The 27,388-nt window shown below is 51.9% G+C and overlaps 9 protein-coding genes across 9 annotated transcripts; 6 read left to right on the top strand and 3 right to left on the bottom strand.

Moving 5' to 3' along the window:
* Window positions 1-1,537: 1,537 nt before the first annotated feature.
* ATG9 (Autophagy-related protein 9) lies at window positions 1,538-4,083 on the bottom strand (the record flags this gene model as incomplete). The annotated part of the gene is made up of 4 exons (XM_032025800.1): window positions 1,538-1,630; window positions 1,858-2,544; window positions 2,596-3,322; window positions 3,386-4,083. The coding sequence occupies 4 exons, from the start codon at window positions 4,081-4,083 to the stop codon at window positions 1,538-1,540; spliced, it is 2,205 nt and encodes a 734-aa protein (XP_031877633.1).
* Window positions 4,084-5,192: 1,109 nt separating this feature from the next.
* Window positions 5,193-7,386, top strand: COG6 (Conserved oligomeric Golgi complex subunit 6; the record flags this gene model as incomplete). Its single annotated transcript, XM_032025798.1, has 2 exons — window positions 5,193-5,513; window positions 5,572-7,386. The coding sequence occupies 2 exons, from the start codon at window positions 5,193-5,195 to the stop codon at window positions 7,384-7,386; spliced, it is 2,136 nt and encodes a 711-aa protein (XP_031877673.1).
* A 576-nt stretch (window positions 7,387-7,962) lies between these two features.
* On the top strand, window positions 7,963-10,552 carry CGGC5_v013852 (putative AAA domain-containing protein; the record flags this gene model as incomplete). The annotated part of the gene is made up of 3 exons (XM_032025797.1): window positions 7,963-8,052; window positions 8,142-10,257; window positions 10,332-10,552. The coding sequence occupies 3 exons, from the start codon at window positions 7,963-7,965 to the stop codon at window positions 10,550-10,552; spliced, it is 2,427 nt and encodes an 808-aa protein (XP_031877672.1).
* Window positions 10,553-10,684: 132 nt separating this feature from the next.
* On the bottom strand, window positions 10,685-11,440 carry CGGC5_v013851 (mitochondrial 37S ribosomal protein uS17m; the record flags this gene model as incomplete). The annotated part of the gene is made up of 4 exons (XM_032025796.2): window positions 10,685-10,730; window positions 10,787-10,805; window positions 11,047-11,242; window positions 11,306-11,440. The coding sequence occupies 4 exons, from the start codon at window positions 11,438-11,440 to the stop codon at window positions 10,685-10,687; spliced, it is 396 nt and encodes a 131-aa protein (XP_031877664.2).
* Window positions 11,441-13,120: 1,680 nt separating this feature from the next.
* On the top strand, window positions 13,121-14,304 carry EMG1 (Ribosomal RNA small subunit methyltransferase NEP1; the record flags this gene model as incomplete). Its single annotated transcript, XM_032025795.1, has 3 exons — window positions 13,121-13,160; window positions 13,468-13,736; window positions 13,828-14,304. The coding sequence occupies 3 exons, from the start codon at window positions 13,121-13,123 to the stop codon at window positions 14,302-14,304; spliced, it is 786 nt and encodes a 261-aa protein (XP_031877653.1).
* Window positions 14,305-17,267: 2,963 nt separating this feature from the next.
* On the top strand, window positions 17,268-19,094 carry CGGC5_v013849 (uncharacterized protein; the record flags this gene model as incomplete). The annotated part of the gene is made up of 1 exon (XM_032025794.1): window positions 17,268-19,094. The coding sequence occupies one exon, from the start codon at window positions 17,268-17,270 to the stop codon at window positions 19,092-19,094; it is 1,827 nt and encodes a 608-aa protein (XP_031877666.1).
* A 1,134-nt stretch (window positions 19,095-20,228) lies between these two features.
* Window positions 20,229-22,127, top strand: met-7-0 (Cystathionine gamma-synthase; the record flags this gene model as incomplete). The annotated part of the gene is made up of 4 exons (XM_066152999.1): window positions 20,229-20,276; window positions 20,337-20,431; window positions 20,483-20,547; window positions 20,599-22,127. The coding sequence occupies 4 exons, from the start codon at window positions 20,229-20,231 to the stop codon at window positions 22,125-22,127; spliced, it is 1,737 nt and encodes a 578-aa protein (XP_066007669.1).
* A 255-nt stretch (window positions 22,128-22,382) lies between these two features.
* Window positions 22,383-24,681, bottom strand: TRY3 (Transcriptional regulator of form adherence 3; the record flags this gene model as incomplete). Its single annotated transcript, XM_032025792.2, has 7 exons — window positions 22,383-22,525; window positions 22,614-22,913; window positions 22,996-23,745; window positions 23,826-23,993; window positions 24,058-24,075; window positions 24,438-24,503; window positions 24,594-24,681. The coding sequence occupies 7 exons, from the start codon at window positions 24,679-24,681 to the stop codon at window positions 22,383-22,385; spliced, it is 1,533 nt and encodes a 510-aa protein (XP_031877668.2).
* Window positions 24,682-25,579: 898 nt separating this feature from the next.
* CGGC5_v013846 (DnaJ-like protein subfamily C member 21) lies at window positions 25,580-27,318 on the top strand (the record flags this gene model as incomplete). Its single annotated transcript, XM_032025791.1, has 3 exons — window positions 25,580-25,692; window positions 25,744-27,145; window positions 27,199-27,318. The coding sequence occupies 3 exons, from the start codon at window positions 25,580-25,582 to the stop codon at window positions 27,316-27,318; spliced, it is 1,635 nt and encodes a 544-aa protein (XP_031877667.1).
* Window positions 27,319-27,388: the final 70 nt, after the last annotated feature.

Genomic DNA, 27,388 nt, shown 5'->3' with positions numbered 1-27,388 from the left:
ATTGCATGGAAAGCTCAAATGGTATTAGCAAGTGGGTGAGGCCCCTCCCCAGTGCCTTTCAGCGGTCCAGCTCCCCTCCCCCACTAAGCGCTCCGCAGCGAGTGGCTAGGCAGAGCACCTTAGTGGCACCACGACAGCCTCGGAGCAACAGACGACCCGTCATCGATTGTGCGAGGTGCCCTGTTCAACTTAACGCCCGAGGTGTCTACCATCCATCTCGGTTTTTTTTATTTATCTAAACCATCTGATAAAGGTAGATAGGTAGAAAAGATGACCCCGGCATCTAGAAGCCGTCCGGGGCCCCTCCATTGGTACGTACCCTCTACACAGATACCGTAGTAAAACTCTCAGAAACTTTCCTAGGCCCTCACGGTTCCCATATCACACACTTTTCCCCTTTTTTAAATCTAGTGCTGCCAGTAAGTGTAGTACTGAGTAGACCGGATGGCTGGACTTTAATATGCATACTCGACGTCGGATTCAGTACCTCGTCTTTCGTTATTTTATTCCATCCATCTGCCATCGCCTGTTGCTTCGGCATGCTACTGGCGCTGGTTTCTGTCAACTGATAGGCCAGCTGGTAATACCAACACTTTGGCAACTTAGCGAAAGGTACGACAATAGTCTTAGAGCTGACCGCTACAGGGCGTTCAAGAGCTTCCCAAAAAAACCCTGGCCCGCTAAATACTTATGTTTGCTGGTAAATCCAACGCGTGACCACCGCATCGTTCTGCCTGTGCGTGGCCTCTCTTGTCATTCATCTCGCCGTGTCTTAGCGATCGCCGCCCACGCCGATTTCGACGTCGGGTTCTTCGGAGTTACGACGTCCCCTCGCCAGCCCGACGTCGTCTCCAAAGAACACCTCCGCCGTCCTTGTCCGCCGAGTTCCGACGCCATCATTTGGCAACTCAAATACGGTCACACTGATCAGATCTCCAAGCTCTGAAATCTCGCCTCTCACAGAACACTCCCCGGCCATACTGATTCCGCCAATACCTTTAGGCTTCATAAGAATATCAATTTACGTCCAGTATTTTCTACCTGAATGTCCACAGGGTCCTGTTGCAGCAGCATTCTTTCCCGGCACTCCTCAAGACATCGTGACCATGCAATCCATGCACCTCACACAATCTTGTACACCAGAACGCCACCAACCTGATATCCTTTCTTCGGGCAGTAGTCTATCCTCACTGCACCTTAAAGTGCTCCACTTTGGCGATCTGTGCGGTGTGCCTGTTGAAATTGATAAATCAATCCCAAGACCCCAGCGTCTTGCCCCCCAGTCTCCGTAGTCGTGCTATTCTCCCGACTCAACCCTTTCGGAGGCGATGTTTCCCAAACCGATTCCCCTAGGGGCCCAGCTCCTTCAAAACCTTCGTCCTCGAACTGTACTTGCGAATCCAATTCCTCGCCCATCCCAAGGCTATCTTCCGTCGTCTCCTCGATGATTTCTCCGCCCTGATATCCACCCCGACTCCCTCGGCTCCGATGAGTGCTTCGGGCGCCGAACCCCGCCGAAGCCGGTTGGTGGTGTGGGTCAAGAAGCATCGATGCCATCGGCGACGGGGCTGTCAATGAAGGCCCAAATCGTGGCGTCCGGTTTTGTTGCCCCATACCACCTCCGGGTGCTCTGCTTCTTGTGAGATCGTAACGTCCCACTCTAGAGCTCTGCATTTCGGCCGCTAAAGTGGGCGATTGAAGTCCAGGGAAGGCCGGCGGCGGGTGGAATGGATTTCGACTTCCAGGGGGGATGTGACCAGGAATGCCCGTCTTCGGATTGATCACATAATTATCTAGAAATCCGTAGTAGGACGCCGCCATTTTTCCATGCTTGGTTGAGTAGTAGTCATCACGTACATCTCTGGTTGCCGCCTGAAACTTGGCCCTTTCCGCGCCCTTCTTGAAGTCGAAAACGGCAAACGAGCAGACGTAGCCGACGCCGTCCACATGTATCGTGAACTCTCGGAAGAAGTCGATGATTTGGTCGCTACACTTGGGCGCCGAGAAGATGAGAACCAGAGACGCCGTGAGTATACCGACAATCTCCTCGACCAATATCAATACCTTGAGCTTGTAAAGCTCTGAAAACTCTCTCTTGACTTCCGCGGTATGGAGTCGAGCTTCCCAGTGAGCTGGCATGTAGTGTATGAAGCCGATGACGTTACGCAAGGCGTACTCAGGGTTGAAAACGGTGGTTTCCTCGGAGATCATGCCTCTCGCGGCCGCCCAGGCTGCAGCGAACACTCCAATGTAGAAGAGTGCCGACTTCCCGAACAGTAGTTCAAAGCCCAAAAAGTGTTCGGGCTCTAAGAATGATGCAATGGCTAGAACGGATGTGATCGCACCAGCAATAAAGGTTACCGATCTAGCAAACTGCTCTGTCAATCTCTTCGGGAACTGGTCAATATACGCATGAGCGGCCGGATACGACATATTGAGCCGTTCCTGAAACAAGTGTGGAAGTTCATTGAATTCCCTGAACTTCCATTCGGCAAGCGGTGTGTATCTCCTGTGACTAAAAGTCCCTGGGTCCTTTTGGTATTCCTGGAGGGGTTTTGATTAGCAACTTTCTCAGATCGGGATTACATAGCTTACGTTGTAGTACGTCAAAGCATGTACGATAATGAGATACGCAACCACGAATGGTCCTATCAGCAGATTGATGAAGCCGGCGAACATAAGTCTAGTCTTCAACATTGCGCTTAGCTGCCCTCGGCGATCTGCTTTGAGAAACTCCTGGTTCACCTGATTACTCTCGTCGAAGATAAAACCCAAAATGCTGAAATGTAGGTTCCATTCTAGACTTCTCGAGAAGAACTGATGCTTTCCCATGAACGGAACGGGAAGCGTCAGGTCAAGCACGTCCTTGTTCATCATGGCTATCAAGTAGTTTTCTCTCCGCATTAGTCGATTCGCAATGTCGTGGGCGTCAAGCCGCTCTTTGGATTGGTTCCGTATCCAGCGCCGCTGTGACGGGGTGATATTTATTGCAGTCTTGGGATTCGCATCTCTCAATGACATAACGCGCGAGACGATGTCTTGCCAAGAAACCGTCTGCATATCTTCCTCGGGTATCTCGAGCAGATATGTGTAAAAGTTGCGCATATTGTGCAGTCTCCGGAGATCGACTGAAAATTGGACGGCTTTCCAAATGAAGTAGAAGACATACAGCCAAAGACCAAAATTCCAAAGGAATGACATTTTCCTAGTGCATTGCGGAATCACGATTTCGCTTAGCGACTTTCTACTTCGGTCGGAGAGAAGTGAATAGTCAACACATTGTGACATGAAGGTAAGGAACACCGCGAAGAAAGCAGACTCCCTACAGGTCTGTTAGTATTCGATCCCACTACGATTTGGTTTGCATAATAGATTGAACACTCACAAAAGGTGCAATGCTCGAGCACACACGATGCACCAGAAGCCGCTACCTCGGTAGTAGGAATACACGTCTTGTATGAAGAAGTCAAGGTTCGAAACGTTGACCCATCGCCAGAGGGCCTTTTCCTTCTCACTGCCCGGCGAGAAACCTCGCGCGATGCGCCTGGGTTGCGATTTGAAGGGTTTAACGCTATCTGCCGGATGCAGCCTCTGTTGGGCTTGAGCCGCCTCCCACTGACCATGAGTTCGTCGATCGGACGGACCAGGTATGGCTTGCTGCTGCGTTGAGGCTACGGGCTGTTTTCTGCGGTTCAATTCTTTTGCGCCCGCCTCCACCTCGTGCGGTTCGACGAGAAGAGAAGCGGGAACATCGTTGTCTCCATCTTCTTCATGACCCAGCCATGCCGGTCCTGTGTCGCGTCGAGCTCCGGTTCGCTGTGAGCCTCGCGTGACGGTTTGTTGGGGGCTTCTGACGAGGTTGGCGTTGCTGTCGAGAGTTGTGCGGCTGTCGTCGACGGCAAGATCCCGTGCGTGATCAAGGTCATAGTCCTGGAATTGTTCCTTTAAATTCTCCTCGTCGACATCAAGTCCGGCCTGGTCTTCGATGTCAAGATCCTCATCACGTCTGCCTCTCAACTCCTCGTAAAATGATCTGGATCCTCTTGCGGGAGGACCCAGCCGGGAGAAGATGTTGGAAGCCATGCTGACTGTGTGGTGCAACAAGAATTTCGAAGTGTTACTGACGGTATGCACTCGTTGCGCATGTCGACTGATGCATGTTTTGGAGAAGATGGCTTGAAAACAGAGTTGGGATCGACTTTTGAGAATAGGAGGATCGGTCTTCTAGTGCTGTTAGAAATGAGTTAGCTACAAAGACGAAGTGGCAGTTTAAGATAAGCTGGCTAAAGGACATATGTCTGTCGTTTAATAATAGTCATGTGTTCAGGTACGACGCGCGCAGGTGACCGAGGTGCTCGCGGAAGATGGGAATGAATACCTTCTGGGATAGATCTTTAACTTGTCCGAAGTCGCCTCTTTTGGGGTTTGTGTTTGTGTTTGTGGCTAATACTGAGGTGACATGTGCAGATGGTACCTCCAAGTTCGATAGAGGCATCACGAGACGAATGTAACAGCAAGCTAAGTAGTTGACTGCAAGATTCGGATGCGCGAGGCGTGACCAACTGATGCTCGAAAGGTGTCTGGGATCAGGTGCGTGCCTACCTGGTACCTAATACCTACCTACCTACCTTACCGTTTACCTTATCGGATAAGATAGGAGACTACAGCTACAGAGTACAGTCCATGACTTTATGACGTGGGCGTTTTGGGGGTGGGTCGGCAGGGCGGTGAGCACTGGTATTGCCGTACTTATTCCAGGCCGCCTTCCTTTCATAACTGTTTCATCCGTAAGTTACCTTAGGCGTGGGCGGGGTGAAGGAAAGTCATTGCAGTACCTTAGCCAATCCTGATACCGAGGTATCTAGGTGTCTTAAGTCTCCACACAGTGCTTACCTACTTACCTAGGTAGGTATACTCGCTCTCACAGCTGTGTGCGCCCAAGCCATCTGTAACATCCGTTCGTCTCCCTAGGTACTCAACCTCCCTTGTTCGTTGCTTACCTACCTGAGCTTGATACCCTTGGCACTCGGAATAAACGACAGTGCCACAAGACGTGTCAACCTACAGCCTCTACCCTTGGCAAGTCGGCGACGTAGCACATCGTACGAACCGCAACTTGGCTTGGAGCCTTTTCCTCCTCTCCTGGTCAACGGCGGATTGATGAGGCGGTCCTACAACTTTCTCCACGGAACATGGCGTCGGCAAAAGCTCCAGTGTCCTTGAGACCGCTACCTGTGCGAGATGTGTCCAATTCGTCCAGTTCGGCCACTTCGTCTCAACCTCCTCCCCCAACGCCTACATCGCTCAGAAGCCATAACCCCCTCACTTCCAAAGTCACGACGGTTCTGTCAACCTCATACGCCGACTCAGAATTTCGGGACGCTCTACAGCTTCTCGACGGCAGGGGCCTGAAGAACACTCCCGAAACACGTCGGCAGTTACGCCTGGAGCTGCAGAAAGAGGTTATTGACAGTAACGGTGAAATCGTATTTCAATTTGGTCGCGTGGCAGACGTAAGTTTTCTTGACCTGTTAGACTTCCCTAGTCCGTTCCTCTGACCAATCTTTCTAGCAACTTCGCCGCATAGGAGCTACCCTGGACAAGCTCAACAACAACTACCAGCATGTGAGAAGTCGCATCACTGCCGCGCACCAGAATACAGACCCTATCTTAACAGAAGCCTCTTCCTTGATTCATCAGCGGGCTGAGGTTGACTCAAAACAACACATACTCAAGACTTTGCGTAGCCACTTCATACTTTCCGACCATGAGGTTGCCTCCCTAACGTCGACTGCCGAACCTGTAGATGACAGCTTCTTCACCGCTCTCACCAAGGCAAAACGCATTAGCAAGGACTGTGAGATCTTGCTCGGCTTTGAGAAGCAAACGCTTGGTCTGGAGATCATGGACCAGACATCCAAGAATCTCAATCTCGCGTTTCAAAAACTGTACAAATGGGTACAGCGTGAATTTAAAACGCTCAATCTCGAAAACCCTCAGATGAACTCATCTATTCGCCGCGCTATTCGAGTCCTGGCAGAACGACCTTCGCTTTTCCAGAATTGCCTAGACTTCTTTGCCGAAGCTAGAGAGCGCATTCTCTCTGACTCTTTCAACTTAGCACTGACGGGTACGACGGGTTCGGGCGTAGAAGACCATTCTGTCAAGCCCATCGAAATGGCCGCCCACGATCCCCTGCGTTATGTTGGCGATATGCTTGCTTGGATACACTCAGCGACAGTGAGCGAGCGAGAAGCACTCGAGATCCTGTTCGTATCAGAAGGTGACGAGATTGCCAAGGGGCTGCAGTCAGGTCGGGCGAACGAGTTGTGGCAGCTTCTGGATGATGGAAAAGGGGATGCGGCTGGCGATTACGACGCTCTGAAAGCGCTAAATGATCTCGTAGACCGAGACGTGTCCGGGGCGACTCGGATTCTGCGCCAGAGGGTTGAGCAGGTCATTCAGTCAAACGAGGAGACCATCTTGGCTTACAAGCTCGCAAACATTCTCGGTTTCTACCGCTTCACCTTCACGAAGTTGCTGGGCAGCCAGTGTGGCCTGCTGGATCTCATGTCTGGTCTTGAAGCAGGGGCACTCAGACAGTTCAGGTCACTAATGCGAGACCATATTGCAACGCTGCAGGGTGACTTTCAACAAACGCCTTCTGATCTTGGGCCGCCGGACTTCCTGCTCGACGCGTTGAAACAGCTGACTGCTGTTATGAAGACATATGAGATCTCCCTAGCGACTTCTTCGGACCGTGAGAGTGACTTCCAGCCAATTCTCTCGGAGGCCTTTGAGCCGTTCTTGTCTGGGTGTAAAAACATGGCCCGGGGTGTTGGCTCTCCAGCAGACGCGATATTCCTGACTAACTGCTTGCTTGCAGCCAAGCAGACGTTGGAGCCATTTGATTTCACCCAGAGAAGGTCGCAGCAGTTGCAAGAGGGAATCGAGCGAGAGAGCGAGAAGCTCGCAGAAGGGCAGTACCAGTTTTTCAGGCGCGGTTCAGGGCTTGAAAAGATACTTGACGCCTTGAGTAAGTTTACAACAGAAAGCAGCGATGTTGGGAAGGCGGCATCACTCGAAGTGTTGCAGCCAGAAGCCATGAGCAGGGCCAGGCAGGTTCTTGACGACTTCCTACCGTCGGCACTGATGGATGCTGTGGAGAACGTGAAGCACCTTCAAGACTCGGTTCTCGCAAGGGGACTCACGGAAAAAGCAGCTGCGAGGTTTTGCGACGACTTTGAGCATATTGAACAGATGCTGCTTTTGGTGGACGAGATGGCCGGCAGAGATGAGGATGCTGATGAAAAGCTCGATGAACATGTTTCATTGCGCGCCCTGTTTCCCAGAACAACGGGGGAGATTAGGGTGCTGCTGTCGTGAGGACTTTCGCTTCATGATAAGGTAGGTAATGTTAAAAAGCATACATCGAACCCCGATGAATAAAGCATACCTAGTCAACTCTTAGCAGCCTATAGCGTCTAGCGTGTGTACTTGCGGTTGCTGTTTGCAGCAGAGATGACCCCTGTGAGGAAGGTGCCTAAAGTCACCACAGTACGTGGCTCGGGTACCTAGTGACTAGGTAGGGAGGTAAGATAGTTCCATCGACCTGAAGGATCTGACGCAGTCTGCTGGCTACGTGCCGTAGGGCTGGTTCAGTATCGCTTTCGCTCCCCTACCCTGGCTTCAGCCGAGCTAGTGTAGCGACGTCACTACCCCCTCTGTCACTCAACCGGCCAACCTACCTACCTACCTAACTACCTAACTACCCACCTACCGCGCCCTCTTAGTCAGTCGTCTTTGAAAAACAAAGGCCTGGGAACGGTCACTTCTTGATTCCACGACAACAGACACCACTTGGCGATCCGAAACCAAGGCAAAGCACTGAAGGAGACCTTATCCGCAGATTTAGTGCCAGGCCGGGACGACTATGGTGTTGCAACCCTCGTCATTACCACTATGTCACGCTCCCGAGCTCTCGCTGTCCTACAGAAGACGTACGATGACAGCTATTTGAAGTGCTCGACTGCTGTCTACTACGAAAGCCAGGTGTGTGATGATCGGGGAAACCATAGCCCTTCTCGATCATGTCCTTTCTTTCTTTCCTTCCTGCTGATGCGAACCGGCCTTACTTTCAGGGCGACGAGAGCGAGGCGATGCGATGCTGGAAGAATGCCTTGGAACAAATCTATGATCAACACGTTACCAAGCTGCTACCCAACTATTTGGCTAGATCCGAGACGGAGGAAGCCTTGATAGATTCCTTGCGTCAACTAGAGCTCCAGTGCAAAGAGCGCATTGACCTGCTTGAAGCGTTACGGATATCCCGACAAGACGCCGCCATGACAACCCAAAACTCCAACGCTGCACCGCCGCTATCAACCTCTCCCGAGCCGTCACATGTGTCGACACCGGAACGAGGCTGGATCGGCCAGGGGACAGTCCCGGCTATCAGGTACCCTGAGCTTTCGCGGCCCGCACTGCCCAAACGCCCTTCCATGGCCACAAAAACGTCGTCAGACCATGCCGCAGTTGGACGCGGCCAGAGTCCTTCCAATACATCACCCTTTATCGGTCCCGTGTTACCCCCCGGCACGGTTTCCACAAAAGAGCAGGCAATGCGATCACCAAGTCCTGAGAAATATACCATGCGGACCACTTTGAGATCGGGCAAATCCGGGGAAAAGACGCCCAGATCGAGCCGGAAGTTATCAAAGCCTGAAGGCCCTGGCGCGAGCAAAGCAGCCACCTTGGCTTGGAGCGCTATCAACTCCCGAGACCGGTTTTCAAGGACTTCTCAAGTGATCTCAGAGCCTTCGTCTTCTACGCTGCCGTTAGCTACGCCCCCAGAGCAACCACGCAAGCCTTCTCCCGCCGCTACCCAGTGGGATGTCCACACCCGTAGGCTTGTCACACCTCGAGAATTGCCCTCGACATACACGGACACGCTTAGCAGCGTGCGAAACTCAGAAGATCTTTCATACGCCCGCCCTTCTGCGCTGTCTGTCAGTGCCGCGTCAAGTGCTTTGAATGCCATGTCTGTCCAGGATACATCCCCTGTGGAACAAAGCACGCCAAAGCAAGAAAGGTTGTGGCGATCAAAAGACCAACCTTCTTCGGTCCCACGAAGCAGGATATCTCCACACAATCGAACCACTTCACCGGATGCAGACGATCTAGCTTTGCGGCGCAAAAGCTCTTCAGATGTCACCAAAATTCGGAGGAAACCTGTTGCTGATACGATCAACCGGTCAGCTCAACAAATCGCTAGTTTCTCCGAACAGGATAGAGTGACCCGATTCCGCCGCCAAACCCAACAGCCGCGGAGAAACTCGTCGGCCAGTTGCTCCGATGACACTGCAGCAACCCCGAAACTCCCCGAGAAAAGGCGCAAGGGCAAGCACAAGGAAGACGCGCTAGTAGCTGACGCTAGCGTAGGTTCGTCAGAAGATTCTGTTGAAGGTGACAGCGAGAGGACGGCTGTGAAGGCTGTCTGGAAAGAGAAGAAGAAACGGATCTTGAAAAATCTGCCCGCCGGGGTCGACGAGACGGCCGCGAAACAGATTCTCAATGAGATAGTTGTTCAGGGCGACGAAGTTCACTGGAACGACGTTGCTGGGCTCGAAATAGCCAAGAACGCGCTGAGAGAGACGGTGGTGTATCCATTTTTGCGTCCGGACTTGTTCATGGGGCTTCGGGAGCCCGCGAGAGGCATGCTGCTTTTCGGTCCTCCCGGAACAGGAAAAACCATGCTGGCTCGAGCTGTGGCAACAGAATCCAAGTCGGCATTCTTCTCCATATCTGCTAGCAGTCTGACAAGCAAGTATCTTGGCGAATCGGAAAAGCTCGTACGAGCGCTGTTCAGTTTAGCAAAGGCATTGGCACCAAGCATCATCTTTGTCGATGAAATCGACTCGCTACTATCGCAACGATCTGGGTCAGGGGAACACGAAGCGACGAGGCGGATCAAAACCGAATTTCTGATTCAGTGGAGTGATCTGCAGCGTGCTGCTGCTGGAAGAGCGGTCGATGAAAAGGACGTCAATCGCGGCGATCCCAATCGTGTTCTCGTTCTAGCGGCAACCAATTTGCCCTGGGCCATTGACGAGGCTGCCCGCCGCAGGTTTGTTAGACGTCAATACATACCACTACCCGAACCGAAGACTCGCTCCACGCAACTTCGGACACTTTTGGGTCAGCAGAAGCATGGCCTTACGGACCACGACATTGAAAAACTCATTGACCTAACAGACGGTCAGTATCATCCCCATGAAGCTACTTGGCTTGCCTTGCCTGACGGATTCCAACATTGACGTTGAGCGTGATAGGCTTTTCCGGATCTGACATCACAGCTTTGGCCAAGGACGCGGCAATGGGCCCCCTTCGATCCTTGGGCGAGGCACTGCTGACTATGACGATGGATGAAATCCGACCCATTGGGCTTGCGGACTTTGAGGCAAGTCTTACCACAATTCGGCCAAGCGTGAGCAAGGCGGGATTGAAGGAATATGAAGATTGGGCGAGAGAGTTTGGAGAAAGAGGCGGGTAAGAGCTAGCAACTGATGGCGAGGGCTGCATTCGCTCTATGTGATTTGCAAAGGGCCCGGACAAGACATAGCGGGAAAACATGATACCCCAAGTAGCGATCGGTCGGTTACTGGCGCAGAGTAAATGGTGGGAGTCATTTGACAACTGGGCCTTGTTTTCTGTCCAGCCATATGAGGCCCCTGTCAGCCTACGTTAGGAATGTTACATGAGTTTTGGCACAAAGCAAGCCGCGCACACAGTTTGCAAACCGGGCGCTAGATCGCGACATAGGTCAGGCAGATCAATCGCCGAGGTTTCGTAAGATCCGCCTTCTAGAAAACCTTTTTTTGCAGGATGTTGTACACTGTGTTGTTTCTCTAGTATGAATTCAAAGTATAGCGTTTCGAACAAGCAAACTTCAATCAACTTCTGGCTGAGGTGCAACTGCGGGCCTCTCTGTGATATCCTGCCTCCTTTCCGCTCGTCTTGCGTCCTTTGTCTCCTTCATTTGCGTACGGGCAGCGAGAAGCTCCTCTATCGTCGGGATGCTCGGGCGGTCTTCGATCGGAGTGCCGTGGGGTGCGATGATACTCTTGACAACGTGGCGCTTTTGGGGAGATCTTCTCCAACCGGGAACGATCGAAACGATGTCGCCTTGCCTCAAGGAGTTGTTGGGATCATGGACGAGGTATTTCTTCGGTTTCGTAAACATCTGGCGACAAGTGGTGATCAGCCATGGCCCATGGGTTTCGGCGAGAAGCATATAGGCATTTACCTTTTGGACCTTTTGATTCCATTGCTGGCCGCCCACGCGTACCTTGACCGTCTTCGACATCCGGCCGGCGGTCACCACAACGCCATGAAGCTCGCGAAGAACTTGGCCCGCGGTTGAGATGGCCGATTTCGACATAGTGAACTTTCAAATGAGCCTATATCAAGGCACAACTTATGTATGTCGCGTCTGCTTATTTTCGGTTCTGCTGTGACTGGGGACGTTAGAGAAATTGAAGGTTGTTATCTGCCGGGGCTGATTATGGTGCCTCGTTCATCCATTAGAATTGCTGAATTTGACCTACGGTAAGGATTGATTGGCTGCGCGGAACAGCTATTACGCCGGCTGTGCTCTAACCTATCTGGGCATCTATCAACCCGGGGCCTGCCCCACGTATGTGTTCCAAGTCAAGCAGGACCCGACACTGCGGGGGGAGCGACGCTAAGATAACCTTAGATTGCACAGCCTTGGCTCTCCCAGCGTTTTGGCCGCCAAATGCAAAAGGGTGCTTGTTATTTAGTTTTTAGAGACAGGCGTTTCTTAACGTGCCCGACTACAGAGGTGGGGGCTCTGAATTTTCTGGAGACGGTGATAACTGCCTTATGCGCAGCCGTCATACTGTCCCGTTCAGTGATACGCCCAGGCAACCGATCCCATCAATTTCGATAGCGCTCTCTCGCCGAGGAAAGAGCTCGCCAGGTTCAGTCAACACAACGCAAGTCCACAAGACAGATAGTCAAGTCCACAAGACAAATAGTGAGGACTTGCAGTTTTTAGGGAGCTACTGGTTCGTCGTCCTGGGTAAAGGCTTGTGGATCTGGGTCCATGTTCTTAAACATCGGGTCAATGATCAATCATGTGAGAGACAGGGAGTATCGTGGATTGAAAAGCAGGCCGATTTGTCGAGAACACGCGTACTTCTTACGTGAAGGTTTTTTTCCTACTGTGTCCACAGATAAGAGCTCACCAATGACAGTGTGAAGCTATCACGGTACTGGCAACAGCGGGAGAATAGCAATAACATTCATCTTGCGTGTCCCTACACAATGACTGCTGCATTCTCTATTTATTGTTCGAGGCAGACTCGAGATCGTGTTTGGAGAGAACAACGAGACAACAAGAGCAGATACGGCAACGATACAGGGGATAGATATGGCATGAGAGACGGCATGAGGGACTACCAACGCTACCGAGGCATGTAGTTGTCATAACTGGTACCTGGCCCTGGAGAGTTTTGAAATGGAGGAACCTAGTTGCCTCAGGTGCCAATCTGAGGTGCCAATGTGTGCTGGAGGTGCCTCGATGCTTTCACATACCTTCAAGGTTGCCTAAGGTAGGTATTGGCTGACCCACCTGGTGTCGCTTATCCAACTATACCTTACGTAAGGTACCTACTGCGCCCTACCTAAGAATGGAGGCAGCTTTTCTTTCTGCCGGGCGGGCAGACTCCTGTGTTGTGCCCCGCCCTCGGGTGCCCTCGTGCCTCCTTGACCAAGGTAAGGTACCTAGACAATGCATAGTAACGCCGGCGGCGCGCGCCATGGAACGACGTCGCAAACTTTCGCCCTAGGTGCCCCAACTGTCACGCATATTAAACCTGCATTCCTCGCACCCGTTCCACACGCTTCGTGATTGATCCTACCTTCCGCCCTCTTCTTTCTGTGTTACAACGCACACTCTGCGACACTCCGTCCCTACTCACCCAAAGTCACGGTAGCCTTACTGTGTGTGTCCTAGCGCAGTTCTGTTTATCTGTCGGTTTGAAACCTCCTTTGCTCCTGCTCCCTGTCTCCATCCCCTCCCTTCGGAAAAAAAAAAATGTCTTCACCCGAGGCCCGTGCTGGAGTAAAGCGACCTCGTAAGTTCCGATGCCCTTTCTTCATAAACAACCGTACCTGGTGTTTGCCCGTCTCTTCTCTTCTTCGTATTGCCCGCCTGCCCTCCAGGCAATCTCGTGCAACATCTTGCGCATTTGTTCCGTGGGCCTGATCAAACGTTGCTACCCTCTGAAGTGTTTGCGACCATCAGTAGAAACCAGAGGCAAAGCTTTCCGTGGAAATCGCGCACTGCTTTAGCGGTGATGGCAGACTCATCCTCTCAGGGCAAGACCGCAGCTTGTTCGCTTCATTGTCATCGCATGTCGGCTAATGTATCAATTCTTACAGGCACTCAGTCGCTTCCCCCTCCGGCGCTCCCACAGCTTGTCGCCGAACAGAATGTCCCGATCCCCCCTGCGGACAAGGACTCCCAGCGTTTAATCGTTGTCCTGTCTAATGCCAGCCTCGAGACGTACAAAGCATCCCACGGCGGAACTGGTCGGAATGGCGTCCAAAGGGAGGAGAAGTACTCGCTGCTGAACAGTGACGAGCACATTGGAGTCATGCGCAAGATGAACCGCGATATCAGTGACGCGCGCCCTGACATTACTCACCAGGTTGGACACTACCAGTACACTGCTTTGCATTTTACGCGCCCCAACGCGCTCTACTTATGTCTGCATTCAACATGCTGACCATACTGACCAGTGTCTTCTCACCCTGCTCGACTCGCCTATCAACAAGGCTGGCAAACTTCAGATCTACATCCACACCGCCAAAGGTGTCTTGATTGAGGTGTCGCCCTCGGTTCGCATTCCGCGAACTTTCAAACGCTTTGCTGGTTTGATGGTCCAACTGCTGCACCGTCTGTCTATTCGCTCCACCAACTCGCAGGAGAAGCTCTTGCGTGTCATCCAGAATCCCATCACCGACCACCTGCCTCCCAACTGCCGCAAGGTTACACTCAGCTTCGAGGCCCCCTTGGTGAAGTGCAGGGACTACATCGATACCTTGGGTCCGAAGGAGAGTGTTTGCGTCTTTGTGGGTGCCATGGCGAAAGGTGCTGATACTTTTGCCGATGGTCTCGTGGACGAGAAGATATCTATCAGCAACTACAGCTTGTCAGCTAGTGTTGCCTGCAGCAAGTTCTGTCACGCCGCCGAGGACTGCTGGGACATTCAGTGATTGCGAGTGCCCCACGCCAATGATTTGCGGCTGGTGAGTGTGTATAGCGGAATGCAAGCTGCTGCTAGACCTAGGCTGAATGCGACGTTGGCCCATGCTGGTACGTTCTTTGGTTCCCCGATCTGCAGGACCCAGCGCCATCAACTCCTACTTCGAAAGCCACGGGCGCAGCAGGAAGAGCACGATATAATATTGTGGTCGGCAGCCGTAGCCTCCGGATCTCGGTTCGCCTGTGCTTGCGCTTCCGCTGTTTCACAACCAAAATCGGGGCATCCATCGACGTTCAACATGCTCTCTTCTTCCATTTGTGTCACGTCAAGTCGACACAGCAACTCCTGCCGTCACGTTCATTGATCCGCGGTTGGTTGCAGGACCTCTTCAGCTGTGGTAATACCTTTTATTTTCTTGGCCATAGTCATAAGGTGGGGGAGAGGGCAAATTTCAAAAGCCAACGGCAAGCGCCGAGGCAGGCAGAGGGTGACTCCTCGTCGCTGAATTGATAGCTAGAGGGTTTTCGGGCTTGTTAATGGATTATGAAATACCAAATAAGGATCGCCTCAGTTGCTGTACGTATGGGCATGCAGGCTCTAGTACTGCTGAGAGGCCTATCCAACTGAACACAGAATCTCACCAACGTCTACGACTACCTCAATAAAGCATCTTGGTGATCACGTGCGGTGGTGCGCCGGAGAAATGGCACATCAGCGCGCGTGTGGCCTTATTTAAATAAGGTGGCCGCGATTGGTCTATAGATGTTTACTGTCGCCTCATGTTGAATAGTAGTAGAATGTCACAATGCTGTCAGGGGCACATTTGAGAGCGGAAGAACGGCGGAATACCCGGGAGGAGGATACCTACTTAATAGAAGTCGGCTATCTAGGGATTCCTAGTGGCATGCCATGGGCGGTAAGAAATCCCCGAGCATTTCCATAAGACTTGAAAGACGGGAGGCTAGGTTGGGCAGCGAAATAAGAGCAGGGGTTACGGCCAACCAATGAGCTAAAGAGTGAGGCGGGATGTGAGAGACCTGTCATCTGAGGCGAGAGGCGACAGGGACTCGGAGCCGGTGGTTTGCATCAGGTTCCATTCGGCAGGCGGGCTGGGACTCAGACTCTGCGCAGTGATCCAGAGCGGTAGAGGTTGCGGTGAATTGCAGCTGGAACTGAGGGACTGTCACGCTGATGATTGGGCGTTGAAACCCTCCCCCTACCCTGGGGTGTGAGTAGCCTGTTATTTGTTTGAATTTCTTATATTAGTCTTAGTATACTACTTTATCCCTTAACTCTTATAGTTATCCTACTTTCTTTATACGATCTAAGTAATTAATAAGGTCCTTAGTAGAGTAGTTCTATAAATAACATATTTATTATTTTAGAGAACTTTAATAAGTTTATACTCTATTTAATCTATCCCCTCTTATTAGTAATTCCCATAAATATAAAAAAGAGCTTATGTCTCTTATTTTATTAGTTATAACTTAGTTTATTTTTAAAAACTAATACTAAAAATAAATATATTAATAATATTTTAATACTAAATTTAATAGTATTTATAAAGAACTTTTATACTCTTTTTAATTATAATTTTTACATATTTTTAGTAGTTGATAGAAAATTAATATATATAATATTTTCTAAATTAAAGTTATTATTAAAATTATTAAATTATTAGTTTATTATTATATTATTATATTATCTAATAAATAGAAAATACCAATTACTGATTTTACTATTATTTTCTTTATATAAAATACAGTTTTTATAACTTTAGTAGTTGAAGTTATTATATAGAAAAGTTATTTATACTTTATTTATTTTATTTTTATTTCTTTAGAGACCTCTATATCTTTTAGTACTAAGTATAGTACTTCTATATTTATACCTTAGGTTATATCTACTAGGGTTACTTAGTCCTTTTCTATATCTATACCTTGCTGTATATTGTACCTTGGATTGGGCGTTGAAGCAGGATGGGAAAAGTGCATGTTTCCAACGCGAACGAAGTGTGGTGCGGGTGGGATGGCAATGGGGCAGCGGGGCCTGGTGACCAAGTGGTGGCCAGACACGGCATGACACGATTTTCGTAAGGTATAGGCGGCTTCCATTGGGTTGGGCTTAAGACGCTTTCCTCCGGGTGCTTTCCGCCAGTCTCTCGTACCGTTGAAGGATAATTCTGACAATGGCTGAGGCATTGCGGTTGCTCTTTCGCTGTCTGGTGGGGCGAACCTACAGCACATCCGTCTATGTGTATCTTACCACGTAAGGAACCTACCACAGTCGGACTAGGTGGCCGAGGAGATGGTGCCCTCGACGGCTCCTGGTGGTCTCCGGCAGCATCCCCGGCAAAGGTGGCCGTCTTGGAGTCGGTTGGATTGGACTGGATGTAGAGACCACCAACTCAGTCAGACCGCGATGCAGCGGAGAGGACTGGCCAGACCCGAACAGCCAGCAGGCTCCATTGGCGGGTAGCATTTGTGCATGGGCACTTGGTGGCCGCATCGACACGGAACCGCCATCACGGACTGACCCGTTTCTAGACTCTTGCCAGGTAAGGCACGTACGCAGAGCAAATGACTGGTGCCTTCTATTTGTTTGTTTTCCCTTCCAAACAGTTCCAGATAGGCATCCCAATCGGAAGGCATTCTTCTCTTCGCCTCAGATGCTGGAATGGAAGAGATGCCCCAAAGCAATGAATGCTCGCTCTCAAGATAGTTAAAGCCCATCTTGCCTCTCGGCACCATCTCACGTTTCGCGTCCATGTACACCATCATAACCAAAAGTGCAACAAGCAGCCAGCCATCCTCCAACCCAAACTCTACCCTACCTAGGTAGCCAGGCCAAGCCAAGCCACCAACCCCAACTTCATCCCCGTCCATATCCCTATCCCCGTCTCCGTCTCCGTCTCCGTCTCCATAGGATCTCATTATTGTTGCCTGCTTCCGTGCCCATCCCCGACAGCCCCAGATGACCCCCTACTTCTATGTCTCCCACCTGCCCTCGTCAGCCTCCTTCTACTCGGCCGTCCTCCAACCCCTCGGCCTCCGCTATATATCCACCGACACTTTGACCGCTGCCAACGCGGACGACGACGACAACGACTCCAAGACGATCATCACCACCCATCCGAGGTGTGAGCTTGTCAGGCTTCCCGCCGCAGTCACCTACGGTTTTCGTGATCAAACATCATCCCCGCCGACCCCCGTCTTCAAGATCCGCGAGGCCCGCAATTCTTTCGAGCCCCTGAAGAAGTCCCGCGTCGTCTTCTCTGCTCCATCCCCCACCGTTGTCACCGACTTCCACTCCTATACCCTGCGTGCTAACCCTGCTCTCCTGCCCATCTCCCGCCCCGCTGCCATAACCCAAAGTGGCGATACCCACCGCGCCGTTGTCACCGACTTGGACGGTAACACCATGGAAGTTGTATATCAACCCCCTCCCAACTACCCTCCCTCCTATGCTGGCTCTACCGTTCGAAAAACCCAATCAACACACGACGAAGTCAGTCGCATCCTCAACTGGAACTACGACGTTGCAAAATCTTCGCCATCACGCCCTGCCGCCGCTGCGCCTGCCAGACCCTCCGCCTCTAGAGCCATGACCTCCCAAGCCGGCCAATATTCTGGCAACGAGCCGTACACACTACTCCGCCGCAGTGTCACCACTTCCATTATCGAAACCTCCCCGTCAGCCAACAATGATTTGGCTTCCTCGCCCGCCAAGTCCGCCGCCCCGAGCAGCAGTTTACAGACCAGTACCGTCCTCGGAGGTCTCCTGGGCGCGGCTGTCGGAGCTGCCGCCGGCGCCGCCATGACATACACCATGTTAAAGAAGGAACGTGCGCAGGCTCCGAGCCAGGAATTTGACGGCGCTGGTCCCGCTCCGCCCTTCCAGCGCCGTGCTACCTTCCCCGAGCAGTACTCGGATCAGCGGCCCGCACCGCGTTACGTCGAGGTCGAGAGAACTGTCGAGAAGATCCGCTATCCCGAAGCGTACCAGACCCTCCCCGACAACCGTGTCCCGCATCAGTACGCGGCCAAATACAGCCAAGCCGGCAGCCGGGCTCGCGAAGACGTCGATGACGATGGCCGAAGTCATGCGTCCCGTTACCAACTTGAGAGGGCCAGCACCGTTCACTCTCGTAGTCAGACCGCTGTTCCCAGGGCGGCTCCGCTCATGATCACCGACTACGAGCACCAAAGCAACGCTGGACTTAGCATAGCTGGCAAGTCGGCCGTGCCTCGTACCGTGGTCGACGACGCTGCAACGTATGTCTCGGCCAGAAGTGCCAGATCCCAGTCAACCGTCCGCCCGCCGCCACCCACCGTTGAGACCATTCTGGGGGGCAGGAGTACGGCTCCCAGCCGCGCGCCGACGCAGGCTCCAAGCATTGTTCCAAGCAGAGCCCCCACTCATGCTCCGAGTAGAGCTCCGACTGATGTCCGCAGCCGGGCACCCACGGCTGCTCCCAGTCGGGCCCCTACCATCGCCCCCAGCAGAGCTCCGACCAAAGCACCCAGTCATGCGCCGACATATGTGCCAAGTAAAGCGCCGAGCAGAACGCCTACCAAAGTTCCGGTTCGGGCTCCTCCAACCATTGTTCGAGCCGCCAACCAGCAACAGGTGTTTGGATATCCGCCAGCCACACGAGCACCTACATTCATGCCAGCAGCGCGTGCTCCTGCGCCGGAGAGCCGTGCTGGCAGCAGGTGGGAGGACGATGTCGTCAGTGTCGCTCCGAGTGACAGCATCAGCTGCATTGGTAGCAGAACGAGCAGACGCCAGTATCACTAAAGAAGGCGAGACGATTTGCAAGGCCTGCAAACGTGATGTTACGTGGAAACAATTATTTCGCGTTTACGCGCTAGTCCATATATGTGCGTGGTTTAGCGAAGGCCTGGTTAAGAACTTCAAGTCGAGAACTATAAACTATTAACAGATGACTCGGCCAACAGCACGAGGACTGGAGGATGAGTCAGAGTGCGTATCTACATATATATGCCAAGTTGGGCGGGGTGGGCACGAGGGCCGCTTACATACGGCCAGGTATCGTTGCATGTAGTAGCATTTGCTGTTCTTTTGTGTGACCACTCATTCACTATTTTCTCTTGTGCGCAATGAAGGATGGTCAAACATGTGTCTGTTGAGGAGAGGGTGAGGTCTCAATTGTGCCGGTATGGAATGGTCTAGATTATCCGTGGGCGACGCCCCGGCTGGATTTGAAAAATGGGCCATGGTTGCTTTATATTGTTCCAGTCAATAACTAACTCGCTTTGGTATCAGAGTGCTCAGAGAGAGGGCCGCGGTTGTGATGTAGTCTCGGGCATGACGTGCGCCTTGGTGAGGAGCCGCTGCATTCCTTCTCTACAGGCACTTTGCAACTACAATGAGGGGTATTCAAGCGTGTCAAGCTCCGATACTCGGCGCCCCGCAGGTTGCTGACCCTGGATGCCAACAGCGTTGCCCAGCTTTTTTTTTCCCCCTCCAATCCCTGCGGATTTATACGCCTCGAGTCAAGCGCTGGCAAAGTTCGAATTCGCATACGCACAGCAAATTACTACTTTTCTCCAGCCTTCGACTCCGTACTACCTACCACCTAATTCAACGAACACAAGCGCGGGTGGGGACACACCGACGACAAATACAGCGTTTGGATACCTGGTTTTTGTCAGTCTCCTCTCTGTCCTAGCGCCGGTGGGGCCCTCTTTCTTCATCGGCCTAATCTTGACCCTGCATTGACTCATTTTATCAACTTGGCGCGGTCAACTTTTTGCGGGCATCCAGCGCGAACCTCTGTCTCAGCAAGCCCAGTGAGTCGTCGTCTCGGTCAGATATTCATTGCCCGTTGATTCATTGTTACATGCGTTGGGTTCTAACTTCCCGGGCACTGCAGAATAGCAGACAGTAGGGAGCAACCTGCCAGCCAAAATGCCGTCCTTCGAACTAGGCCAGTCTATACCTCCTGACACTGCCCATGTAAGGACAGCTTGTTTCCGACACCTTGCAGATGGGTAAGAATGACTGACGGTTCACTAGGCAGTCAGCGTTCACCTACCAACCTGGGAGGCGAATGTAGGTTATGAAGAAGGCCAGCCATGGGTCGTGAACAAAATGACAACTGGATATCCAAGGTGGGTTTTGTTGCAAGAATGCTTCGAAGCCCCGGCTCACCACCCGTGTAGATTTTTCATTCACAAGAGCATAGTGGCACTGGCAGAGGAGCTGGTGTCACAGTATGGCCGAACTGGTCAGCAGGCTATGCTGTTCCCTACTTCCCGCATTGCTAGACGGTGCCTAGACTTTGTCAAGAAGAATTCAGATCCATCCGCCTCTTCCGACGCCACCGTCATTGACTTTGGACTGAATGAGTCCAGAGACGTTTCGCCCCTGTTGCGCTCCTTGTCGCCGACTGTTTCTGCCGTCTTTTATTCTCAGGATGCATTCCCTGTCACCAAGCAGTACTGGCAACACACCGGAGATGGCGTATCAAGTCGCCGAGCCGAGTTTTGCCACGACCTGCTCAGGGAAGGTCTTCTAACCGCCATCGAGAGACCTTCGTCTCCGGTTGGCAAGGCTTGCCGTGGCCCCAGAAGATATCATCGCCCGTCGTCCATCGACGATACGAAACATCCTGCCCCGAAACCAACTTCTTCAGGTGCGCCCGAGGCACAGGAGAGTCTACGTTTTTTGGAAGAGCGTTTCGGACGCAACCTTGACCTCTCCCTCGTCGAGCGTGCAAAGTCTGCCATCAAGCGCAGAATCGCTGGCGCCGTGGCCGCTGATATGGAAGCCAGCATCACTTCGTTGCCTCCCATGGGGAAGAACACTAGAGGCCAGGAAGACCTCCAGGAGGGCGACGTGCACTTGTTTCCCTGTGGCATGAATGCCATCTTCAACGCTCACCGGGCTATGACGCGTGCCAGGGGTAACATGAAGTCCATCAACTTCGGATTTCCTTACGTGGACACCCTGAAAATCCTGCAAAAATTCGGCCCTGGCTGCGTATTCTACGGTCATGCCTCGGAGGAAGATCTAGATGATCTCGAGAAGCGCCTAGGAGATGGGGAACGATTTCTGGCGCTCTTCTGCGAGTTTCCCGGGAACCCTCTTCTGACCTGCCCTAATCTGTCCCGGATTCGAAGTCTTGCGGACAAATACGATTTCGGTGTTGTCGTGGACGAGACCATCGGCAGCTTTGTCAACGTGGATGTTTTACAGTACGCCGACATCGTCGTGAGCAGTCTGACCAAGATTTTTTCAGGTGATTGCAATGTCATGGGTGGTAGTGCCATCTTAAATCCTGGTGGCAGATACTACCAGGCTCTGAAGACTGCCTGGGCTGAAGACTTGGAAGATACGTATTGGCCCGAAGACGTTGTCTTTATGGAGCGGAACAGCAGAGACTTCGCGTCTCGCGTCGAGCGCATAAACACGAACTCAGAAGCCATCTGCGACATCCTCTCAGCCCACCCACTAGTCAAACGTGTCTATTACCCCAAGGTGAACCCGACAAGACCCAATTACGACCTGTGCAAGCTACCCGAGGGGGGTTACGGGGGGCTTCTGTCCGTAACGTTCAAGCAGAAAGAGAATGCCATGGCCTTCTTCGACTCGCTCGAGACAGCAAAGGGACCAAGCCTAGGTACCAACTTCACCCTGACGTCGCCCTACGTGCTTCTGGCGCACTACCAGGAGCTGGACTGGGCGGCCGGTCTGGGCGTTGACCCAGATCTGATCCGCGTGAGCGTCGGCCTGGAGGAAACAGACGAGTTGAAGCACATTTTCGCGCTTGCCCTCAAGGCAGCAGAAGAACAGAAGGTTGTCTGAATTTGACAATCATATCGCAAGGCTATCAGCTGTTAAACAATAACAACAACACCAGCGACATGCTAGAGTCACCGAGTCATACACTGGCCAACCTGGATGAAAATAAGAAGAATTGGGATAAGGAGTCCAAAGTTCGACTTAGTCGCCCAGTTTCGCTACTGAGAACTTGTATCAGAATTGTCAAGGGTATCTCTTAGCGAAACCTATAAATCAGTGAATAGTGTAACAGGTCATCCTCCCAAATTCAGCCCATGGTTACATGATGGAGCACTCAGAATGAACATATTCGGGCCCGTAGTCCTCGATGCCTCGCTCGATTTCATTGGCGCGTTGTTTCTCCTTGGCCTCCTTCGGAAAATACTTGCGCATGTATTTTTCCAGCTGCATGTCCAGATTGTCTACCACATTGATCCATTAGTACGCAACATACTCAAGGCTTGCAACCTTTACTGGAAGTCAGTTTTTGTGAGGGACTATCATTCTCACCTGCGGATGCTTTCATGACTGTGTCAGCTCTGCACAGTGGGCAGTTTTTCTCGTTGCGACGCTGGATCTTGACGATGCACCTGATGCAAAAAACGTGCTGACAGGCCAGCCGAACCGGCCGGTAGGCGATAGAGAAGCAAATCGGGCACAAGTAGTCGCTGATCTGCGGAACGACAGACACCAGGTCGGTCGACATCTGGGCGCATATATCCTTGGCAACGGATCCAGCCAGCAACTTGTCGGAGTGAACTTGGGTCGGAAAAGACTTGGAAACTCCAAGACAAGTCCGCTTATCAAACTCTGCGTCTGTTAGTCTTCCTTTGGCACCGAAGCTAGTGTTGACTGCATAGCAGCGAAGTGAAATATCCAGAAAGTCACGTACTTTTCAGAATCTTATAGATAGCGATCTGATTGATCTCCTGAAACTGCAGATTCTTAAGCAAGACAGCATTCAGACTCATGAAGCGCACTAGAGCCTCCCTGCTCTCGGGGATTTTGAAGGCATTGGCCAAATTTCGTTTAGTGATCTCCGCCTGAAACCACTGTAATTGTTTTGCGGCAGTCTGACTGTCGCGAGAGCCATGATCCTGTTCATTGGTTGAGAAAAAGACTTGGGCGTCGAGGTACAACTCAAAGATAGCCCGCCACCTCGCGAGATCGCTTTTGGAGAGTCGGCTTGGCTTGGTGAGATGCGACACATCCTGACGAAGGGCAATAATCTCTGTCACCATAGCCTTCTCTTCTCTGGCCTGGAGTGCGTCGAGGTTGTTGACATCGCTCTGGAGTATGTCGAAAAATTCACTGTCAAAGACAAGGGGTACCTCGATGCGCTCATACTTCTCGAAAGGTGCCGGTTGATCCTTGATCGTAGACAACCTGGCCTCCACGGCAGCAATGGTCACGTCAGACTCAGAGATGAGCGACTCTGATGAAGCCTCTTCCGGCGACTGAGATCCTGAGGATTGCAGCTGATCCATGTCAAAGTCGCCCTCCGAAATAGGAGACTGGAGTGCGGCAATGCGTTGAAGAAGAGCGCGAGACGAAGGGGTCAATGAGGCATCTACTGCATTGCCATCGCACATGTGGACCTCGACAGTCAGCTTGGGTCGTAGCAATTTGGAATTTCCAGCAGCTGAGAAATCGTCAACACATGTTGGTGCGGACGTCTGTACGAGCGGCGGTTGCAAATGTTGAAAGAGGGTGAGAGCCTACCATTGAGACGGTATTTAGCGGCCAGCGGCGAATCAACAGCAGGGTCGAGGAGTTGACGCAAGGTCTCTGGGTCGAGTCCAAGATCGTTCAACTCGCCAGAAACGCGCTTGAGAACCTTTTTCAGTTGGCTATATGGGACGGCGAGATCAACCCAGTGAGGTGGGAAACCTATGAGGTACTGTCAGCCAGTCTCATTCTTCGGGGACATGTATGTACGCGAAGGGGCACGTACCTTCCCGCCTGAGCGTCTCTTTGAAATCATGGGCAAACTTCATGGCTCATCAAATCACTAGTGCAAGTACACGAAAACGACAGTCTTGGCGCCGAATGAAGACATGGCTTTCCCGTGTAAGCGTTGCTGGCCTTGGGTTGTTGGTAGGAAGGCATCAAGAAGATAGACCACGGGTGGTGTTAAGGCGACGATTGCGCTATATAATGAGCAAATAGGCACGTAACGAATTTTCTTTCTTTGTTCTTCCCCCCGACTTGCTGAGCTTTCGCAGCTGTCACGGGCAGGGACATGGGTGGCGTCAGTGACAGGTGCAAGTACAGGTACGGCGGGCACAGGCCGCTTGGGTAGATGCACCTACGCTGGGGAGTTCCGCTACCTACCCAGGCACTTTCGGTAGGTAAAGAGACGACAGCCCACGTCATCTCCCCGAGGTACCACATGTAGACCTACATGCTGGTTTAGCGCCTGCAATGGTCCGAGTTTGTGGCATTCAGTAATCCGTGGATCCGTTATCGCCAACCGCGCCTCGAACTCACCAACTCCAGAGTCTAGACCATTAAAGACAAGGCTGGGCTTGTACTTCAGTTGGTAACCCTGAATCGGGAAAAGCCACGTTTCAAACATATCCTTGCTTAGCTTCGTAGATACTAGGTAAAAGTTGCAGAACGGTGAAAACAGCGCTGGAGCCGTATTGAGTGTAGCTAAGAAGGGGGAGCAGCACCGGACGGGTAGAGTGGCCCGGTGGAAGCGGCATAATCTTGCAACTTGTTGACGCCATGCCGTCTTTTCGAGGTTCGAGGTCAGAACTATGTTAAGCTGCAACTAGGTATGATTGAATGAAAAGAAACTGCAGAATTGCCTTCTTTTTCTTTTCGCCCGGAGATGGCGGGATTTTTAAAAAAAAAAAAAAAAAAAAAAAAAAAAACCTGCGTAGTGGCCAGTGGTCACAGCGCGACAAGTGGAGCATTAAAGTGCACGGTGCGGTGAAGTCACAAACTCTTTACTAAGACATGTCTCTGTCACATGGTTATGTTGTATGTGTATCTTATTCGACAGCTAGATAATATGGAGGAACTGCAATGTATGTTTGAAAACTCGTAGCTATAGGTGTGTGTGAAGAGACGAATACTCATACAAGACCCCCTGGCTGCCTGAAAACTGATTTGTCCACTGCATTGAGTTCGCAGTTGATATCCCGTGAACTGGACGCTGGATGACTCATCGGGCTCGATTGGCCGCGACATCTCGGGTTGAAGAAAACGAAGTCCTTCTCACCTCAACTCACAACCAAGCCTGCGCCCAACGTTGAGATTCATGGTACCGAGACGGCGTAGGTCTGTATAGTTCGATGATTTCTAAGTCTTGTTTTGGTCCGGCTCATCACGTCGAATTTGGAGGCTGCCTTTCATCGACCATCTTCGCTGGATCGTCTTTTACTCTCCCGAAATATCAGGCGTTATAAAATCAAGACTGCCGCTCCATCACCTAACTGGAGGCGACAATCACATAGTCGTAACAAGACATGGGCGCTCAACAATCCTCCGGTCGCGACCAAACGGCCGGGACGGCGTCTCAGCCCATAAAAACATGCTACTACGAGCTACTCGCCGTCGAGCGCGATGCCAGCGATGACGAGTGCGCCATCCTATTCCAATTCCAAGCCTTCCTTATACTGATTTTCTGTAGGATCAAGAAGGCCTACAGGAAGCGTGCTTTAGAGCTCCACCCAGATCGAAATTATGGCGACGTCGACAATGCCACCCGACGCTTCGCCGAGGTCCAAGCCGCCTACGAGGTTCTTTCCGACCCTCAAGAGCGAGCATGGTATGATTCGCATCGCGAAGCCATTCTGCGTGGTGCCGACCCAGAAGATGCAGATGGGCTCGGGTCCGAGTTCAATAACGTTAAGCTTACCTCCACGGATGATATCTTCTCCTTGATCCGTCGCTTCAATGCCACTGTCCCCTTCACGGACGAACCGTCCGGGTTCTTCGGCATCGCAAAGGCAACGTTTGATCACCTACTGGACGAAGAAGTCGCTGCTGGAGAGTATGCGCCCGGAAATATGCCTGACTATCCTACATTTGGCATTTCCGACGATGGATATGAGGATGTCGCCAAGCCCTTTTACGGTGCTTGGGCAAGTTTCTCGACACGAAAGACATTTGCCTGGAAGGACAAGTACAGAGTGTCAGATGCGCCTGATCGTCGTGTACGCCGTCATATGGAAAAGGAAAACAAGAAGTTACGCGACGAAGCCATTCGCGACTTCAACGATGCCGTAAGATTTCTCGTCACATTTGTACGGAAGCGCGACCCCCGATACCTTCCCAACACCCAGACTGCTGCGGAACGCCAAGAGTCTCTGCGAAATGCCGCAGCTGCTCAGGCAGCTCGCTCGCGTGCCGCCAATCTTGAAAAGCTTTCTGACGCCGTTGTTCCCGACTGGGCCCAGGCTCGGGATGATGCGGACGCCGGTGGTCATTTCCCCGAAAGCGAGGAGGAGGAATCAGAGGTCGAAGTTCTCGAGTGTGTCGTGTGCAACAAGACTTTCAAGAGCGAAAAGTCGTTTGAAGCACATGAGCGGAGCAAAAAGCACCTGAGGGCAGTTCAGCAACTTCGACGTCAAATGAGAGACGAAGATATGGATCTCAACCTCCGAGAAAGCTCCACGGTGCAAATTAAGAAAAGTGAGGCGGAAAACAAGGCAGAGCTCGAGGATCTTCAAAATCTGGAGAGTGACAATGTGCATGAGGTTGATGGGGAGGAGAGTGTGCCGGACGTCACCTTATCGACAGCGAAAGAAGCCGTCGATTCTGACGCTGCTTCGGACTCCCCAGACGATGATGAATATGCTTCCCGCGCCGAGGTAGAGCAGCGGCTTTTCTCCAACGACACGACACTGCGGCAAAGTAGACAAGAGAGCACGTGCAAGCCTGACAGTGACCAAGTTGCCAATCTCATCGGGCCCCTCTCTATTGGCGACGATGGCGACGATCGTCAACAGCCCAAGAAAATTGGCAAGGCCAAGGCTAAACGCGAGAAGAAGGCAGCTCGTGAGGCAGCGGGGGAGTCTCAGGCCGGCGTAGTAAGTTCCGACTTGTCCTTTCCCGCTCTGCATCGTCGCTAATGGACTCAAAGCACACTTGTGGTGTTTGTCAATCAACATTCTCCTCCAAAACGAAACTTTTTACCCACATTCGAGAATTGGACCACGCGACACCGACATCGAAGACTACGGGTAGAAGGAAGAAGCGATAGATTACCTAAATAGGAAGCAGTACCGCGCCATCTCCGCGTACTACGACTTGTACCCGTAGCATCTCGCTAA

This window comes from Colletotrichum fructicola (genome assembly GCF_000319635.2).
Source record: "Colletotrichum fructicola Nara gc5 chromosome Unknown KSG_Nara_v1_contig08, whole genome shotgun sequence".
In the NCBI taxonomy this organism is placed as follows: Eukaryota; Fungi; Ascomycota; class Sordariomycetes; order Glomerellales; family Glomerellaceae; genus Colletotrichum; species Colletotrichum fructicola.
Note: the sequence above shows the minus strand (reverse complement) of the source record. Positions and strands in the feature narration are given on the sequence as shown.